Here is a 20,175-nt window from a genome sequence, read left to right on the forward strand (position 1 = left end):
AACATGAAGGGGAGGGACAGAAAAAAAAGGAGGTAGACTAACCATTTCCTTGTGAAAGTTCTAGAAGCTTAACGTCCTCTGTGGCTGCAGTGCAGTCTGTCTGTACCCAGGCATATCTGTCTGACCTCTTGCACATGATTACAAATGTCCCTGGGCCTGGCTACACCTAGACAATGGTGAGATGCCCCCTGGGCTCCCTGAACTGCTCAGAGAAGGAGGGGAACCAGGAGAGGCTCAAAACTCCTATTGTCATCATGCAGGGAAGCTCTGAGACCCAGGGCCCCAGCAGCCAGGCTCCCTGTCCCTGGCTGCCTCTTCCAGCTCGGTCATACACTAAGTCCTGTTCTGTTTTGTTGGGGGAGGAGGTTGCTGGGGATTGATCCCAGGGTCCATTCATGTATGTTAGGCAAACATTCTACTATCAAGCTACATCCCCGCCCCCTAGCAAGATAATTGCTAGCAAAGGACTCTCACTGTGTCCTGAGCTGGCAGGAACCACCCACCTACCCATGCATGGTGTCATAAAACAAGAGACAGGACGGACGTCCTCAGACCTCAGCGCCACTCTCGTATCTGTCGCATGCTCAGATCACCCTTGGTTGTTTGACTCTACTGTTTAAATTGAATGAGGCCTTAAGGGGGGAAAAGCAACACACCACTAAACTTTGATGAGCTAAATACATTTAGTACATGGAATGAATAAATACACGAATATTAAAATGTCTCCCCCATGTTCCACCCTCAGGGTTCACATACAGCCCAGGAAAACTCTTTCGAGGCACCCAGACCTCTGTAGAAACTGAATTCTGAGCAGGGAGCTGGGTGGGGTTTGGCACCAATGCAGAAAGAGGCTGCGCTATGGCCAGAGAGATATCTCAAAGGACCCCAAACATCCCGCAGAGGCAGCTAGGGAGTCCTGAGCTTGTGGGGACAAAGGGAAGCATGGCCCATCCTCACCATGGAGGCTCAGGGAGGCTTCTCTAGTGCTTGGAGGCACTGGAGACACTGGTCTCCATAGTACTGCACCTGAGCTGAATCCTTGCCGTGAGTCAGAGGATTACCTGATGAGAACCTCATTTCCAAGGAGGCTTTGGCTTGGGAGGGCCGGCCCCTTGTTGAGAGGCAGCTGGCCCTGAAACTCTGCCTGACCGTGATCTGGGAGTGACCAAGGGACTCCGAACAGTCATCCCTGACGTGGAAGGCCGGGGACTCTGAGGTCCATTGGTCTGGGGGACACTGGAAGCTGGATGACCCATGCTGGGGACACTTAGGTGGCTGAGTGAATGGGAACGCTTCCGCCCCAGAGAGGAAGGAGCATCTAACCCCTCCTGGGAAGTCTTCTGGGAGCCTGTTGCCATGCTGGGCTCTGTCCTGGAGGGTCCATCTGGGTGAATGGCTCGAAGTGGGGTCTCCCTGGGGCGAGGTGAGTGGCCGCCCCTAGAGGTGGCTGGTGGTGTCCAGAAAAGGGTCTGGAGCTTGGCAGTATCCCCTATGGCTGTCCGAGACCCCTCCTTGTTGGTGCCCTGTGGCCGGGAGCCGAAAAGGGACTCATCACAGTAGGAGGGGGTGTGGCCAATCAACCTACGAAAGGGAAGAACACAGTGACCTGCAATGACACACCAGAGCTCTCTACAACCCCACTCCCCACCAGCTACGGAAGCAGCCAGAGCCTGCCTGGCACCCTTGGCCCCTGACACTCTTCAATAGACTCATAGGCATCAATAGGTATTAGCTGGGACTTGTCCCCCTCTTCTTCTGGACACGGACATGTTGGAGAGGGGAGCAGTCCTAAAAGAGACCCTCATATGAACCCACCATCAAGAGTCCTAACTACAGCCACTCCAGAAGCCCTTATGAATACCCGTACATGTTCAAATCTTGTGCATCAAACGACAGACACCCTCCTGAATCTACCCTGCTCCAGACTGATGGAGTAACTACGTCCCTTAAGCGCTAGGCAAACAGTCGTCACGCTGTTGTTTAGGAACAACAAAACTCTACAGGAGCTTGGGTCAGCAAGACGGTTCTGCGGGTGTGGATGCTTGTGGCCAAGACTGACAACCGAGTTCAATCCTCAAGATCTACGTGGTAAAAGGAAAGAACGGACTCCTACAAGTTATCCTTTGACCTCCACCAGTACACAAGCCTCACACACAAAAATAACCAAATACAAATGTACCTTTCAAAAAACTCTACATGGGGGCTGGAGAGATGGCTCAGTGGTTAAGAGCACTGACTGCTCTTCCAGAGGACCTGGGTTCAATTCCCAGCACCCACATGGCAGCTCACAACTGTCTGAAGATCCAGTTTGCAGGGGATCTGACACCTTCACACCAATGCACATAAAATAAAGTTAAATAAACCATAAAAAATATTTAAAAGCAAAAACAAAAAACTCTACATGAGCTCAGCAGAGATGCAATTTTTTTTTTTGCCCTGAAGTTTTTTCCCCCCAAGAATTTTCTTTAAAATATTTTAAACTTATTATTACTATGTGTGTATGATGTGGATATGTGGGCATGGTCAGAGGACAACATTGTGGAGTCATTCTGTCCTTCCTCCTTCATGAAGGTTCCAGCAACCACAGGTCACTAGGCTTTTGAGACAGGAGCCTTCACCCACTGAGCCATTTGCCAGTCAACACTATCACTGATCAAGACATCAATCGCAGCATTCGGCTGCTGTGCCCCGATATTCTCCACTCCCATTTAATGGGGGCATTCTTTCTATTATCTGAGTAAACTGGCTCAGAGAAGTCAGGGCACTGCCCACGGCCACACAGCAGGTGAACAGGAGGCTGTACCAGGTAGCCTAATGGCTCTGATGGTCAGCTTCAGTTGTCAGGTTGGCCCGTGGGTGTGCCTATGACAGATCTCCCTCTTAGTACAAGTGTCTCACATGCATGGAAGTCTATGCACCACATGTGTGTGCCTGGAGTGTCAGAGAGGGGGTGGGGTGCACTGGGACCGAAGGAAAGGAAGAAAGTGTGCAGTAGAGCAGGCATTCATGTGGCCTGCTGGCCCCAGCCCCCACTGCTATGACTTCTTATAGCAACAGCTGTGCAACCACGGACCACAACACACCCCTTCTGGCCTAAGTTGCTTCTGCAGAGAGTATTTTATCACAAGAAAAGAGACCAAGAAAGCCACCCTTAGTACAGGAGCGTACCCCCACCCTGTTACCTGTATTTGTTTTTCTTCCTTGGTGTGAGGTTTGGGGTGCTGCCCCTGGAGGGGGTAGACTCACAGTCTCTCTTGACCAGAGAAACCTTCGGTGGTCCTGGGCCCACTCCTGCCGATCTGTCACAGTTCTGCACCCAGGGTGGGTCAAAGGCTGGTGGAGTGGGCCGGGTTCCTGTAGGGCTGCCAAACAGGGTCTCATCCACATAAGACGCCCTGGCCTTGACCCTGTAGCTGCTGGGGCTGCGGTGCTGAAGGTGGAGTGCCTGCATTCCACTGTGGGCCAGTTCCACCAGGATCCACGCTGCAGTCAGTGGTCACCAGACTCAGTCTCCAGGGCTCCCTGTGCAAACGGTGAGAGCGAATAGCAGGGCCAGATAAACAACGGAGGCAACCTGGAGTCTCCAACCCAGGGGCAAAAGGGAAAGGGGCTGGTCTTTCTCAAAGGGGGACTACCATTCAGGGGGGCATCTTGAAAATGAATCATTTTCTTGCCCCTCCCCCATCTATGGTTTCTTGTCGCTCAAACTGGCCTGGAACTCACAATGTTCTATAGCAAAGAATGACCTTTAACTCTGATCCCTCCCTCTACTTCCCAGGTAGAACTAACTGCACGACTGCCTGGCTTCTGAGTTTGAACCCCGTGGTCTGTGCAAGCTGCAGTCTAAGCAGGCACTCCTGTCTTTCTAGTTGACAAGACAGGGGAAAATGCCGTCAGCAAATATTTAATGAATAAACAGATACACACTTTTAGCCTACAGTGTATACTCAACAAATATTTACAGGACGACTACGGGCGTAAATGGGGATGGCACCAACCAGAAAAACAAACTATGGTGGGAGGGGGGAAAAGGGGCTCCCAAGCCGCTGTCGCCCCCACGCCTACCTTGTGCAAAGCACGTTGCAAATGTAGTGCGTTCTAGTCCTCGCCAATAGTCCTGTTCAGTCTCTTCAGATTAAATCCATTTTCCCGACCACAACTCAGGCTCCAAACAGCGGAGTACCGCGCACCAGTCACCCAATGAAGCTGAAAGCACAGGCATCACTGGAACTCCGTGCTCGGCAATTTTCCTACCGGGGCCTCTGGTCAGCAAGCTCCGGCTCCAGCACAAAGCCCCGCATAGCACAGCACAGCACAGCACAGCACAGCAAGCGCAGTGGCGCCACAGCGACACGCGCCCACGCTCATCCCGCGCTGGGCAACAAGAGAGACGGCCCGCCCCTGCGCAGCTGGTACGTCCCTCAGCCCCGCCCCCGTGCAGATGGTACGTTCCGCAGGCCACACCCCCATCTTGTTGGTGTCCTCCTTAGGCCTTCCCCTCGGGGGGGGGTCACAACCTGCAAAGTTGGTACATTCCTTAAATTCTTCCACCCGTTCAGTTGTGTCCCTCGGACTTGGCTCCAAATGCAATTGGTACATTGCTCAGAGCTTAATATTTGTAAAGCAATTACGTCCTTTGAGCCTCTATTCCCGTTCAGTTGGTACATTCCTCAGGTCCCCCTCCCAACTAGTTGGTCTGTCCCTCAGGCCCCGCCCCGTCGGTGGAGCCACGTTGACGCTCAGTTTCTCACGCAGTTGGTTGGTCCCTCAGGCCCCGCCCTAGGGGTGGAGCCGGATCGCAACGCTACTCGTGCGTCCCCCTCCCAGGCTCCGCCCCCACGCAGTCTATGCGTCCTGCAGGTCCTGCCCACTTCCGGGTCCGAGTGCCCGGCTCGCATGGCTGCCGGTAGACGCGTGGGTCCCGGCCCGCGGTCACGTGCCGCCATGGCTCCGTGGAAGAAGAAGGGACTGAGGAAGCGCCGGACTGCGGCTTCCCAGGCACGCGACAGCGACTCGGAGGACGGCGAGTTTGAGATCCAGGCGGAGGATGACGCTCGGGCGCGGAAGGTAAGAGCACAGACTCTGGTCGGGCCCTCGGCCTGTGCCCTTCCGCCTGTCCGTCTTACTGATTGTGAGCCCTCATTGGGTACCGTCCGGAGGGGGCGGGGCCCAATTACTCTTCGGCCAATGGAACGTGCAAGTGCGAAGGTCCGCCTGATTTTGGGGTGGTCTTAGGAGATAAGATAAATGAGTGGCCACCGGACCAGACCTGTAAGAAGCTGGCTGTAAACTAAACTATTCCTTACGGACATTTGTGTGGTTCAGCCTTGCAGGCCTAATCAGCACTATCAGAGAAGGGACAGCAGGATTGAAGATGGGGACGGTCTGGTTACAAATGTGTGCACGTGGGGAGAGGCGTGAGCGCCAAGGAGGCAGAAAAGTCTATGGTTAGTGACGCCCATAGTCTGTGCACAGCGGATGTATTCCTCCATTTCTCCTCCCCAGCTCAGTCAGTGCGCTGCACTCAGTAGGCGGTCACTAGGTGTGCAGAAACTGCTAACGGCATTGAGAACGCAGTTAGTCGTTGCCAGAGAAGGCTGCCCACGTGACTCGAACCAAGGGCTTTGCTGAGACCAAGTCCTGCACTGGCTGTGGCACATAAAGAAGTTACTGCTCAACTTTTTACAAATCAAAACCCAGTCTGCAGGTTCCGGACGTAGCTCAGTTGGTAGAAACGCTTGCTTAGCATGTCCAAAGTGCTGGATTTGAGCCCCATCACGACATAAAAGCAGGTATTGGGACACACCTGTCATCCTAGCACCTTGGGTAGGAATGGTGCAGTCAAGAGGATCAGGAGTTCAAGGCCACTCTAGGCTGTGTATAGTGAGCTGGTAAGAGCTCCAATCCTGTAATTTTGCTTTACGAAAAAGGTAGAAGGCCCTCCATCCTGGGACACAAACATACTTATTAAAGGTATGTCACACCCTTGATGTAAATAGGGCTGGAGAGCACCCAAGTCCATACTGCACCATTGAGCTTGTTCTCACTAACCCCCCCTCCACCAAGGAAAAAAAAACACCAAACAAAACCAATGTGTTTGTACAGTGAAACCAGAATACTGCTCCATCAGATAGCTACATCCTCGGGTCTCTTTCATGGAATTTTGGCACTGTTGTCTTCAAACAAAGCGGAGAGAACCCTAAGCGGAATGCCTGAACTAGGAAGAAAAATTCCAACGAGCAAAGTTTAACAATTGTCAGGAAATTTTTTTGCCTTATGTTAAGTTTTTGTATTTATATATTTATTTGCTGTGTTTTGTTTTGAGACAGGGTTGCACTGCTAGCCTTGAATTCCTGCCTCTACCTCCCAAGTGCTGGGATTAAAGGCGTGCACCACCACCATTCGTCATACTAAAAAAAGTGTTAGACAGGGTCTTGTGCAGCCCTGGGTAGCCTCAGATTCACTGTGGAGCAGAGGATGATTTTGATCTCCTGATTCCCTGGCTTCCCGAGTGCTGGGATTAAAGGCATGCACCACCACTATCCGTCATACTAAAGTGTTAGACAGGATCTTGTGCAGCCCTGGGTAGCCTTAGATTCACTGTGGAGCAGAGGATGATTTTGATCTCCTGATTTCCCGGCCTCCCGAGTGCTGGGATGCCACCACACTCTTTCCAAGGCTGTAATAAGTAGTGCGGTGACCTCCCTCAAAGGTTTTAGAATTTAAAAGTTACTTGATGAATTTCACCAAAAGAAATCCAGTGAAGGAATTGGCTGTAGCAACACACCTGCCATCCCAGCACTCAGAAGATGGAGGCAGGAGGATTGGGAGTTCAGAAGGCCAGCCTGGGCAAAGGAGACCCTGTCTGGAAAAGACCAAAACAAAACAGAAAAGTTATACAAAGACACATAAAATATGTTATATATAAGTCAGAAAATAGGTTGAAAGGCCAGAGAGATGGCCCAGGAGGTAGAAGTGCTTGCTGATAAGCCTGGCAACCTGAATTTGATCCCAGGAACCAGGCTGATCTTTCAGCAGTTCCCTCATTTCCAAAGGACCTGACACCCTCTTCTGGTCTCCTTGGGTATTGCATGCACATGGTACACATAATCTACACTTGATTTTAGCCAAAAGGCCGAGAAGCAATTGGTGCACATAATCTATGCAGGCAAAACACCAATACGTTTAAAAAGCCGAACACATGGCACACATGTAATCCCAACAGGTGAGTCAGAAAGTGGAGGCAGGAGAACCACTGAGAAGCGCACAGGCCAGCTACCCAGGAATGCACGGCCAGCAGAAACAAGAGACCCTGCTTCATCAGGGTGGGGTGGGAGCAGACTTGTGAAAGTTGGCCGTGGCCGCCACACACCCAGGCCTTCACACCCATGGCATGTATCATGCACACATACACTAATGATAAAATGTATAATTAGAACATAGGATGAGAGCATAAGGTAGCACTTGTCCCGTGAGAACTCTGTTGAAGGAAATGGTTTATGTCTGTGTTCGGTGTAGTAGCCACCAAGCGTAGCATCATAAATACCTGTGTTTGTCTTCTGCCACCAAATCCCTGGTATTTAGTCACGGAATATGGGTTCATCTCATGTTTATAGCTACATGACAGTAGGCTTACAATTCTCTTCTGAGACAGATGAAATAATGAAATAAGATTCAAAACGAAAATGAGAAAGGAGTAGAGATAGGCTACTTAGGAGACTGAGTCACTAGGATCACGAGTTCAAGGCCAGCCTGGGCTACATACAAGGCTAGCCTGTGCAACTTAGTGAGACCTTGTCTCAAAAATAAAGAGTAAGAAGAGGGCTGGGGTGTAGTTTGATGGTCAAGGGTTCCATCTTCGGCACCACCAGAATAACAAAAATATTTGGGGGAGATGGGAGTCTTAACCAGTGACATAAGAAATTTTATAAGTAATAGAAAAAAGAGATAAATTATTATTTTAAAAAAATTAATCAGAAATTGGAAGTAAAATCCAAGCATAGTGCTGTATGCCTTTGATCTAGCACTCAGGAGGCAGAGACAGGTGGGTCTTTCTGAGTTCCAGGACAGCCGTGGCCATTCCTCAGGCACACTCAAGCTACTACAACCACACACACACAAACACACACGCGCACCCTCTGCCTTCAGCATCTCTCCTGGCCAAGCCTATACTTTGCACTGGGTCTTCCCACACTCACACCCTTGACCTCAGTCTTTAGAAGGTGCCCCCAGGCTCAGGGAGGTGGTTGTACTGCTGGTAGGGGCTGTAGCTTGCGAGCGCTGTAGATTTTCTGTAGACCTGATCTGTACCTCTGCCCCAGCCTGGTCCCAGGAGAGCTTGTTGGAAAACTGGTGAGCGTCTGGGCCTCGCACCCCTATGGTCAGTCAGAGCTGGAGTAATGCCAACTCTCATTCTTCCCTCGCAGCTGGGCCCTGGCAGAGCCTTGCCCTCCTTTCCTACCTCAGAGTGCTTATCAGATGTGGAGCCTGACACCCGGGAGTTGGTACGAGCCCAGAACAAGAAAAAGAAGAAGTCTGGCGGCTTCCAGTCCATGGGTGGGTAAAGAGGCTGGGTACCTGGGGCCCTGGGGACTAGCCTGGGGATGGGGGTGGGGTCATTGTGCCCTCTGTTCTTAGGTACTGACTTCTACCTGTGTGGTAGGTGTCAAATAGGCTGAGGTTAGAAATAGTCTTCCACAGCAGGCCTGGAAAGGGGGCCACCCATACAGGCACAGGAGGTGGCAGAGGGTTCAGTGTCAAGACAGGAGGATACCTTTGAAGAGATGGGCACGAGATGATGATGGACACCTATGTGGGGATTACAGCGTAAGTGCTCTGCCCTTGATGCAGCAGTAGCTGCCAGGGCAGGGATTGAGACACCCACTGAGTGACTTTGAATAGCAATTAAAAAGGAGCTGAGCATAGTGGCCTATGCCATGACTGCGTAGCAAAAGACCCTGTCTCACAACAGTCAAAAATACCTGCAGCCTGGGGGGCAGATAGAAGGTTATCATCTACAGCATGCAAAGAGTTCTTACAAATCAATACGTAAAGAACAAGCCCTGAAGGATTGGATTGCAGAATGAATAGTTGGTTCATAAAAGCCTTCTAGATGACTGTTTGGATTTAAAGCGAAGTGCTGGCTCTTGTTGATAATCAGGGGGATGAAGCAGCGACATACATGTAGGCATGATGAAGATGAAGGGTTGACCAGAAAGCAGTTGAAGTCGTTTGCTGGTCTCTAGGCAGCCCTCTGCTGGCCCCCAGATCCTTAGTCCAGGTCTGTTAAGTCCTCAGGGGCCACTCTCCTACCTGTCCTGACTCCATTTCCCAATATTCCTACTACACCTATCAGAGTGGCACATGCCTGTGATTCTAGCACTCAGGCAGACATCACAAGTTCAAGTCAGTGTGGGGTACATCTCTTGGACAGAGAAATAAAGGTGACAGAACTCCAGCAGAGGTCAAGCGAGGCATCCCTGCCACAGTTTGGTGTCTTACACTCCTTTAGCCTTCAATTTTTTGCTTTCTTTTTTTCTTTTTCTTTTTCTTTTTTTTTTTTCTGTGTGTTGGTGAACATGATCTGGTGGTCCCTGACCACTCCCATGTCTCTCTCAGGCTTGAGCTACCCTGTGTTTAAAGGGATCATGAAAAAGGGCTACAAGGTGCCAACGCCCATCCAGAGAAAGGTAAGGAGCCGGAGGGCAATGGGTTGGGGCAGCAGTGAGCAGTGGCCATGTGACAGTTGTTCCTGGCCCCAGCTGTCACCTTGCTGGCCCTCTTCACTATGGCTGAAGCTCCACATAGCTTAACCATTTCACTGAGGAGACGGTTGAACCCAATGTGGCTCTCTGCCTCTTGTCATGCTGAACCTGCCAGGCAGCTCGCAAGTGCCCGGGGAGCCCCCAGCTTTCACTGTCATGAGAGACAAGGTGGAGACCCAACTTGGGAGGCAGAGTCTCCCGACACAGGAGCTGGGGGTGTTCATTCCTGGACATGTGCTGACAGGCTTTTGTAAAAATAGGTCTAGAGGCCTGGGGCTCACCCGTGGCCCGCTATGCTGGGACCAGTGCTGACACTGCCTCCAACATGTTTCTGACAGACCATTCCAGTGATCTTGGACGGCAAGGATGTGGTGGCCATGGCTCGAACAGGCAGCGGGAAAACAGCCTGTTTCCTCCTCCCCATGTTTGAGCGGCTGAAGGCGCACAGTGCACAGACAGGAGCCCGGGCCCTCATTCTCTCTCCCACGCGAGAGCTGGCCCTGCAGACTATGAAGTTCACCAAAGAGGTGCGGGTAGCAGGGCCTGGTGAAAAACTGTGAGGAGGCTGAGGTGGCAGGCCCTCATCTTTGACCCCTTCATTCTCTCTCCACAGCTGGGCAAGTTCACCGGCCTCAAGACAGCCTTGATCCTGGGTGGGGACAAGTAAGGATCCATCATCCCATGTCCCAGCTTCCCCGTGCAGGCACACCACTGTGCCTTGAGGGTTCCTTTGTGGGCCTGAGTTGCTAGTCACTAACAGCATCTTCTCCACATGTTCAGACAGACTGGCCAGGGGACGTGGTGGAAGCTGGGACAGGGACAGAGGGCCCTGTCAGCTCATGGTGTCGGGCCAGGGAGTTTAGTGAGCTCTTAATGTCATTCTCTGGGTGCCATGCTCAGGCTGCGGTCGTCGGTCTACCCCAGCTTCTACCAAGGGATGTAGTCTGTGATTGTCAGAAAGCCTAACCTCGGGCTGGAGAGATGGCTCAGTGTTTGGGGGAACTGGCTGTTCTCCTAGAGGACCCGAGTTCAATTCCCAGCACCCACATGGCCGCTCACAACTGTAACTCCCAGGATCTTACACCTTCACATAGACATACATCCACACCAATGCACATAAAATAAAAATAAGTAAACTATTAAAAAAAAGAAAGCCTACCCTCTCTAAGCTACATGGAGCTAGGATCCACACTCCTACAGCTGCTCCACGGGTTCTCCAGGGGAAGACAGGAACAGGCACTTAGCCATCAGGGATTCAGGGTTCTAGGTGGAACCGGTAGTTCCAGGCTCTGTCACTAGGTGGTACTGTGGGTTGGCAAAGTGTCCTGAGCCTCTGAGGTTCTCTCTTGTGTTTTAGCCTGTCTCTGCTGGGGCAGTGCCTTGGTCTTTTGTCTCCCAGGAGCCATTTCTTACTTCCATGCCTGGGATGTGTGGCCCATGGTGAGGTGGGGGATGCTCTACTGTGATAGGGAGGGACAGACTCAAAAGCTCTGTCCTCTTAGGCTGACCCTGCTTTCTGCCCTAGAATGGAAGACCAGTTTGCGGCTCTGCATGAGAACCCTGACGTGTGAGTTTGTTGTTGGGAGGGATGCTCTGGGGTCCCTTCCCAGAGTGGCGTGGAAGAGACTGGGGGCTGTGCTGAGCCCTGAGCCTGGGGTGACCTGGCTGGTATATCCCTTCTAGAATTATTGCCACCCCTGGGCGGTTGATGCATGTGGCTGTGGAGATGAACTTGAAGCTACAGAGCGTGGAGTATGTGGTTTTTGATGAAGCGGACAGGTGAGGCCACAGATAAACCCCTGAGCAACTGTCAAGGTTATCCCCAAGGCCCAAGAAGCAGAGAGAGGGGAGGCCACAGGACGATGGCCCTGTCCAGGGAGACTTAGATGTGTGTTTGAGTAGTCCCAATCCTGGGGCACCTGCACTAGTGATTTTAGGTTTACATCTTAGTACTGAAAATAGTGTTATAGTCAATGCTGGGCTGTACGCAGTGGCGAATACTTGCCTAGCATGCGTAAGGCTGAGTTCGTTCCCAGCACAGGAAGCACAAACACACAAAAGCTTAACACTTGCACACGAGGGGAATTGTAGAGCAAGGATATTGAGGGTTCCCAGCTCTTTAGGGTGGAAGCCATCTCCTGACTCTCCCTGCCCACAACTCCCTGCAGGCTCTTTGAAATGGGGTTTGCTGAGCAGCTACAGGAGATCATAAGCCGCCTTCCTGGGGGCCACCAGACGGTGCTGTTCTCAGCCACATTGCCCAAACTGCTGGTGGAATTTGCTCGGGCAGGTGAGCCAGTGGGGTGTTGGTGTGATGTTGAACTCGGGGTGGCCTCAGATCAATTCCTCAGTGACCCCTGAAATCTCTACACCCCAACAGGTCTCACAGAGCCCGTGCTCATTCGTCTGGATGTGGACACCAAACTTAATGAGCAGCTCAAGGTGAGGCAGCGCTGGGCCTCCTCCCCAGGCTCCTCCCCAGGCTCCTCCCCAGGCTCTTCCCTAGGCTCCTCCCCAGGCTAGTGGCCCACTGCGCCCTGCCCGCCCTTAGCCAGTAACCCACACTGGCTGCTCTCCCTGCAGACCTCCTTCCTCCTTGTGCGTGAGGACACCAAGGCTGCCGTGCTTCTCTACCTGCTGCGCAACATCGTTCGACCCCAGGACCAGACAGTGGTGTTTGTTGCCACCAAGCACCACGCAGAGTACCTCATGGAGGTGAGCAGCACTCTTTGGGATGGAGAGACTCCAGGAGGTCTCAGACCAGTTTCATCCTGAACCTGAGTGGGGCTTTTGTCAAGGGCCATTTCACAGACATCAGACACATGGTGAGCTGTCAGGACCAGTTGTGTGAGTGCGTCCACTGTTGGCACCTCCCCGCTGGACTTAGTCTGCCTTTCTGTCCTGATCATCCACAGCATCTCCCGGTGGATCTGGATATTTTGGGGTGGATTTCCAGTGTGTGATGTGCCTGCTAAGCGTGATGCTCAAATGTTAGTGGTGTGGTATGCTCTTGACCTTTTCTGTGAATTCACACCTGTGCGATCTCACCTAGATGCAAGTGTGGGGAGTTCCAGCAGCATGGAAGGCTGGGGGAGGGGCTGACTAGCCACTGTCTCACACCCCAGCAGCCACACCTGGGCACTGCTGAAGACACGGGTGACTGGGTCTTGCTTACCCAACATATAACTGGCGCCTTCCTCGTCCAAGTGTCTGAGACCAAAATAGTAACATTGAGAAAGCAGTTGATTCTCTCATGGGCTTTCTGTTTCAGGCTCAGTTCTGAATGGTGCATTAATCCTCTTCATTCTGGGAGGCACAGAAGACTGAATAATTTGCCCGTAGTCACACAGCTCCCTTAGGGCAGCCCTCTTTATGTATGATACTCTTTGATGTTCCAACAGCCTTGCAGAGCTGGAGGGCAGTAGAGGTTCCGTTTATGCTGAGTTAGGCCAGCCAGCAGCAGGGTTGGGGTTCAAACCCATTGTACATGGTGCCCCAGCTTCAGTCCAGCCTCCAGCCCTCGCTCCTGCAAGGCTCCTCTCACATCCCCACCTTTGCTCTGAGCAGTTGCTGACGGGCCAGGGTGTGAGCTGTGCCCACATCTACAGTGCTCTGGACCAGACAGCCCGCAAGATCAACTTGGCGAAATTCATACACAACAAATGTTCGACCCTAATCGTGACTGACCTGGCCGCCCGGGGCCTGGACATCCCCCTGCTGGACAACGTCATCAACTACAGCTTCCCTGCCAAGGGCAAGCTCTTCCTGCATCGCGTGGGTGAGGAGCTTGGCTGCTCTGTTGGGTGAAGCGGGGACACTGTACCATGCTGGCAGCTGAGAATTTGGGGAACCTAAGGCCTTGAGCAGTGCTTACTGGGTGAACCCTGACATCTAGTTCCCAGCTCTCAGAGTTTCCGTCCTTTGGTGTTGGGAACAGAACCTATGGTGTGGCTCTGCCACAGACCACTCTGAGTTGTGTGCTATGTTTGTAAATGCAGATAGATTAAGATATGCATGGGGGAGCAGAAGTTGGGACAGGGTTTCTCGGGTGTGCTCTGTATATGACTGAGTGTGGTTGAACTCATAGGCCCAGCTATCAGGCAGAGAGGGCAGTGGTGTGAGGATGGCTGCTGGGGATCTGTCTGTTGCTTCACTGTGTTTCCTACTGTGAGTCCCAGATATGTCCTTGCTGGTGGCTGCCTGCTGTCTCCAAGTTGCCATTGCTTTCCAGACAGCTGCCTCCCCATCTTGAGGGTTTCCAGAGCCCCAGGGGAATTCCTCAGGTGCCACATGACAGACCACTCCCATGGAAACCTGCAAACGAGGGGATGTGATGTTTGCCTAAGACATGGAAAAAAATGGTGGCGATTGTCTGTCACAGCACTCAGGATGAGGAACCAGGAGGGTCAGGGATTCAAGGCCAACCTGGGCTACATAGACCCTGTCACAAACAACAAACCAAGGAGAAATGTGACATCTACAATTTACTCAGCACAACATTGGGGTTGTGTTGGGTTACTTCTCAACATTGCTGCTTTTCAAGTCACTGTATAGCATTACAAATGTTTTCATTTACTGCAACGTCATTCTTCAGTAAAGGGCTGGGCAGTGAGCCATTTCATTCATTCATTCATTCATTCATTCATTCATTCATATATTTATTTATTTATTGGTTTTTCAAGACAAGGTTTCTCTGTGTTACAGTCCTGGCTGTCCTGGAACTCACTTTATAGACCAGGCTGGCCTTGAACTCAAGAGAAATCCGCCTGCCTCTGCCTCCCAAGTGCTGGGATTAAAGGCGTGTGCCACCACCACCCAGCGCACTATGCCATCTTTATGTAACTGTTTAATATACAGCATCATGATAACATTTTCCATTGGGAATATGTAAATGAGCGGGCATTGCTTATGCCAGTAAAACTTTATTGTACAAACAAGTGGTGGGCCAGGTGCTCACCCTTTGCTCAGTTCTGTAATTCTCATCTGGTAGTCATGAGCTTGTTGACCAGTCCTCTGTCCTATCACCTTTAGGAAGTTCTGGCCCAAACCTCTTTTTCTGGGAATTTGCGGTCCTGATTATTCCTTGGGGGAAAAGTCTTCTCAAAGTGGGAGTGCCAGGGACTTGGATACTGACCGGGAGTGGTGCTTGCCCTGTGTTCACTCACTTGGATACTGACCAGGAGTGGTGCTTGCCCTGTGTTCACTCACTTGGGCTCTGTACCAACCCGTGCCACCCACCCTGTAGGTGGGGACACAGTTCAGGAAAGGTCCTGGCCTGTAGGCTCTGGTCCTCAGGGAGTTGGGCTCCCTCTGCTAAAACTCAGCTCCCCCTCCCTCCCCTGCTTTCCAGGCCGTGTGGCCCGAGCTGGTCGAAGTGGCACAGCCTATTCCTTGGTGGCTCCAGATGAGGTCCCTTACCTGCTTGACCTGCACCTGTTTCTGGGCCGCTCTGTCACCCTCGCCCAGCCTCACCAGGAGTCCTCAGGTGAGGGGTGGCTGGACAGGGCTCGGGTCTCTGTGGAATTCCTAAGCACACAGGGGTGCAATGATCTGGCTTTGGGAGGTGGCTGCTGGATCTGACTATAGGAGATTCTGCCCACCTCGTCCTTGGAGATAGACACAAGCGTCTGTGTGGGTGGCCTTGGACCCTGGGACTGTTTTTGAACTGTTGTTGCCAGAGTTGGGGTCTGTCTGTGTTCCTGTGCATCCCGGGTCTGACTGAACACGCCACTCTAAATGTCCCATTGCTATAACTGTTGTCCTGGGGTTCAGAGGCCATGAGGGGATAGACACAGGCTGACTCCACAGTGTGCCCTGTGACTGGCAGGTGCAGTTGGTGGAGATGGTGTGCTGGGCCGGGTGCCACAGAGTGTGGTGGATGATGAGGACAGCGGCCTACAGACTGCCCTGGAGGCGTCCCTGGAACTTCGGAGCCTGCACCGTGTGGCCGACAACGCCCAGCAGCAGTACGTGCGCTCACGTCCAGCGCCCTCACCCGAGTCCATCAAGAGAGCCAAGGAGCTGGACCTGGCAGGGCTGGGCTTGCACCCACTCTTCAGTGAGATTCTGCAGGGTGGAGCAGGTGAGGGTGGACTGGCCCTTCCCAACCCACCCTGTCCTCACACACTTCCTCTCCGTCAGGTTCCCGGTTTGAGGAGGGAGAACTGCAGCGCCTGCAGCTGGTGGACAGCATCAGGAACTATCGCACCCGCACGGTGAGTCTTCCTTCTGCGCTTCCTGATGAGTCACACTGGCTCTGTTGGCCACTCATAGACTCCCCCACCTGTTCCGGAGCGTTCCTTTGACCACAGCAGGTTTGGAGATCACCACTCAAGATAGATACCTTTCAGAGGCCTGAAGAGCCATCCATCCCCAGTCTTGACCTTCCCTACCTGTTCACTCCTGGGTATCCGTGGGCAGGCATATGCTGTGTGGTTCATGTGCAGAGGCAAGGAGAGCCCGGTCAGGTGGCGAGTAACACAAACAGCCACAGAGTGGCACAGAAGAATCAATGGTTTCAAAGCCAAGTAGTGGGGGCTGGAGAGATGGCTCAGAGGTTAAGAGCATTGCCTGCTCTTCCAAAGGTCCTGAGTTCAATTCCCAGCAACCACATGGTGGCTCACAACCATCTGTAATGAGGTCTGGTGCCCTCTTCTGGCCTGCAGACATACATACAGATAGACTATTGTATACATAATAAATAAATAAAATATATATATAAAAAAAAAAAGCCAAGTAGTGTGAGGTCTGGGTTCCAGCTTTTCCTAGCTGTGTCGCCTTGGACAAGACACCCACTCTCTTTGGGCCTCCCTCTAACTATGCAATACTATTATCAAGGGTCCCACCTCCCACGGTAAAGATTTGAGGCGTGCCCATACAGGTTTCAACTGGCATAGGGTGGGGATGGGGGGATGGGTAAGCAATGAATATGGAATCCCTTTTGCAGACCATCTTTGAGATCAACGCCTCCAGCCGAGACCCGAGCAGCCAGATGATGCGTGCCAAGCGGCAGAGGGACAGAAAAGCTATCGCCAGCTTCCAGCAGGGGCGGCAAGAGAGGCAGGAGGGCCCGGCTGACCCAGTCCCCCAGAAGGAGCCGCCTCAGCAGGAAGAGGAAGAGGAGGACATGGCTGAGAATGTGGAGGTGTGCGCTGCAGGGGTAACTGGAGCTGAGGGAGAGGCAGCCAGGTTCTAGCAGCCCTTGGGGCAGGCAGTTGTGCAGCCCCACGTCCCCATCTCTCCTGTCTATGGAAGTGGGGCACACCCTCAACTTACAGTCTGCAGGAGATGGGTGTGAAGACTAAGAAAGTAGGACAGCCACAAGTTCAAAGTTAGCCTAGGTTACAGAGTGATACTGTCTTAGGCTAGCCTAGGCTACAGAGCTTAGATAACCAAAGGAAGAGGCTGCGGAACTGGCTCAGCAGTTAAGAGCTATGCTGCGTGGAGTCTGTCAACGCATGCCTTTAATCCCAGCACTGGGGAGGCAGAGGCAGAGGGATCTCTGTGGGTTCAGGACCAGCCTGTAAATAGCAAATCCATATACTGAGAACCCGCGTCAAAAAGAACAAGAGCCCGACTGCTCCTGCAGGGGATTGGAGTTCAGTTTTCAGCACCACATTAGGTGATTCACAACTGCCTGCAACTCCAGTTCCAGGAAATCTAGCACCGTTTTATGCATGTGCGCGCACACACACACAACTAAAACTGAAAATAAAATCTGAAAAAAAAGAAGAGTCCCTTCCCCAGCTGTTGTAGTCTGGGCTGTGGCTAAGCAGAAGCCTGAGGGCCTGGAGGGAGCAAAGCCCCAGCAGTGGTGCTGGAGGGTGGTGGAGGGTGGTGGAGTGATAGCGTACCCCACCGCAAGGCAGTGGCCTCCTCATAGACACCCACTCTGTCTCTCCTGTCTCACGGACAGCCACAAACCCCTGTGTGCATCCTCTTGAACAGAAGCAGCCAGGGCTGAGTGGGGTCAGGGCTAGTACCGGAGCACGGTGCCATTGCCATTGCCGGTGTCCGTTCTGTCCCTCCTGCCTGCACTGCTCTCCAAATCAGGGGGCTGTTGTGTGTGCAGATGACAACATAGGATCTGGCAGGAGAGTTTCCCTGGCAGATAAAAGGGGGCACCCTGGTCCCTGGTTCTAGCGGGGTTCCTCGAGGCCACAAGGATGACACTGGGCTTCTGTCTGCCAGGATGTCTTCACAGAGGTTGTGGGCCAGAAGCGGCCAAAGCCGGGACCCAACCAAGGAGCCAAGAGGCGGAGGGAGGAGGCTCGTCAGCGAGACCAGGAGTTTTATGTCCCCTACCGGCCAAAGGATTTCGACAGTGAGCGGGGGTGAGTGTGAGCTTGTGGCCTAGCGTGAGGTGCATAAGCAGCGTCTGGCCCCATTAAATCTCCCTCTTGAATCTGCAGGCTGAGCGTTGGTGGGGCTGGAGGGGCCTTTGAACAGCAGGTGGCCAGTGCGGTCCTTGACCTGATGGGGGACGAGGCACAGAACATGACCCGAGGTCATCAGCAGCTCAGGTGGTAAGTGAGCAGCAAGTCCAGGCAGTCCCTGGGTGCGGCCTTCTGTGTTTCCCTTTGCTCAGGGAGTGGTGGCTCCTTGCCTGTCCATCTCCTTGGCCTACTGTGTTTGGTAGCTGGTATTTCCTTGCTATGCCCATGAGGACTTTGATGCTGCTTCCCAAACACAGAGGTCTGGGAAGTGGTATGGGATTACACCCCAAATCCTCAAACCTCACTCTCTTGAGACCTGGGCTGTTCCAGGAAAGGTAGAGAGGTGGTTGAGGAACTTTGAGTGTCCCATGCAGGCAGGTGTGACTGACTTCCTTTAATGCTCTGCTGGTCACACACATGTGAGGGCAGGTGAAGGAAAAGGCTCCCCTGCAGTAGACTCCATCTCCCTCCCCTTCAGGGACCGGAAGAAGAAGCGGTTTGTGGGGCAGTCAGGCCAGGAGGACAAGAAGAAGATCAAGACTGAGAGTGGCCGGTATATCAGCAGCTCCTACAAGCGTGACCTGTATCCCAAGGGACAGACAGAGATGCGGGGGGCGGGGGGGGCTATAGAAGGGCTTGTGTAGGGGCGGGGCTGGGCGGCTTCCCTAGCAACCTTCTATAAGAGGCCTGCATCCAGCTCGGATGCTGCAGGTTACTTCCTTGACAAGGCTCTCAGCTACCAGAAGTGGAAGCAGAAGCAGAAAATCGATGACCGGGACTCTGAGGAAGAAGGGCCATTCAGCCAGCGAGGCCCTGGGCCCCGCAGAGGTGGAAAGCGAGGGCACAGTCAAGGTGGGCAGGGCAGGTGGTCTGGTCCGGATGGGGGAAAGCCAGGTGCTATGAGGTGCAGGGGTGAACATGGTCAAGGCTAGGACCTGCAGACTCTGCTCATTAGCAAAGCCCCGCCCCTGTCCTCTGAAACAGTCCCACCCAGCAGACCAAGGTCACTGGCCTCTCCCACTCAGCAGGTGGTACCTGGGGTAGCTAGTAGCTGGGTGGACGATGGATGGCTCCCTGTGAGGGGCCATGTGGTGCACACCTAAAGAGGTGGAAGCTGGTCCTGACCACTTCCCACCTGGAGTGCCAGTCTCCACGGGTTGGGATGAGATCTCTGTGGTGGCCATATTGGGCTGTTGGCAGCCACTGCTCAGGAAGTCCCTCTGTAAAGCTGGCATCAGCGGCGGTTTTGATACTTAGGGAGTTGATACTGTCTCTGAAAATGTGGACTGGGCAGGGTGCCAGGTCACCTGGGGTTTGGCCTCTAAATTCTGGACAGGGTGGGATTAGAGCCTGGCTCAATCTCTGTGGGTCAAAGGCTGAGCCCCCTAAATCTCCATGCTGACAGGTGGGTCCCTGCCCCGAGGTGCCCCCAAAGGCCGCATGCGCTCAGAACTCAAGACCAAGGAACAGATCCTGAAACAGCGGCGTCAAGCCCAGAAGCAGCGCTTCCTGCAGCGCGGGGGCCTGAAGCAGCTTTCAGCGCGCAACCGCCGCCGAGCCCAAGAGCTGCGCCAGGGCGCCTTTGGCCGGGGCGCCCCCTCCAGGAAGGGCAAGATGAGGAAGAGGATGTGAGGAACCAGACTCGGCCCTGGAACTTCCTGGTAGCCCTAGAGTGGACATGAGTGGAGCTGCCGTGTGCTGTTGGCAGAGCCCCTGCAGGAACCAGTGTCTGTGAGGAGCAGTGCTGTATGGTCACAGAGAGAGCACAGGCTGCGTTTGACAGGATGTTGGGTGGGGTCTTGAAGGATGCATAGGAGTCTACTAGCAAAGCTCAGCAGACGAAGCCCGGAACCTGCAGCTCAGCTGCCACTGCTTCCATAAAGTCAGGGTTCAGAAGTCATGGCCATACAGATGTGGCCCTGGCTGTCTCCGGCTGGACATTGGGTTTTAATGTAGTAAACCTTTGTGGAACACCG

General features: G+C 53.1%; 2 protein-coding genes across 2 annotated transcripts; one reads left to right on the forward strand and one right to left on the reverse strand.

Annotated features, from left to right (window-relative positions):
- Positions 1-675: 675 nt before the first annotated feature.
- Rita1 (RBPJ interacting and tubulin associated 1) lies at positions 676-4,369 on the reverse strand. Its single transcript, XM_057765304.1, has 3 exons — positions 4,066-4,369; positions 3,183-3,522; positions 676-1,581 (listed from the first exon to the last, which is right to left on the reverse strand). Exons 2-3 carry the CDS (start codon positions 3,449-3,451, stop codon positions 1,074-1,076), a joined length of 777 nt encoding a protein of 258 aa, XP_057621287.1. The 5' UTR covers positions 3,452-3,522; positions 4,066-4,369; the 3' UTR covers positions 676-1,073.
- A 502-nt stretch (positions 4,370-4,871) lies between these two features.
- Ddx54 (DEAD-box helicase 54) lies at positions 4,872-20,153 on the forward strand. The gene is made up of 20 exons (XM_057765439.1): positions 4,872-5,067; positions 8,427-8,556; positions 9,619-9,689; positions 10,103-10,291; positions 10,378-10,427; positions 11,290-11,331; positions 11,448-11,543; positions 11,933-12,054; positions 12,145-12,206; positions 12,348-12,479; positions 13,332-13,542; positions 15,115-15,249; positions 15,592-15,822; positions 15,906-15,979; positions 16,711-16,908; positions 17,955-18,097; positions 18,176-18,289; positions 18,678-18,782; positions 18,936-19,051; positions 19,605-20,153. The coding sequence occupies exons 1-20, from the start codon at positions 4,897-4,899 to the stop codon at positions 19,829-19,831; spliced, it is 2,619 nt and encodes an 872-aa protein (XP_057621422.1). The 5' UTR covers positions 4,872-4,896; the 3' UTR covers positions 19,832-20,153.
- The last annotated feature ends 22 nt before the right edge of the window (positions 20,154-20,175 follow it).

Source organism: Chionomys nivalis, chromosome 3 (genome assembly GCF_950005125.1).
Source record: "Chionomys nivalis chromosome 3, mChiNiv1.1, whole genome shotgun sequence".
NCBI lineage: Eukaryota > Metazoa > Chordata > Mammalia > Rodentia > Cricetidae > Chionomys > Chionomys nivalis.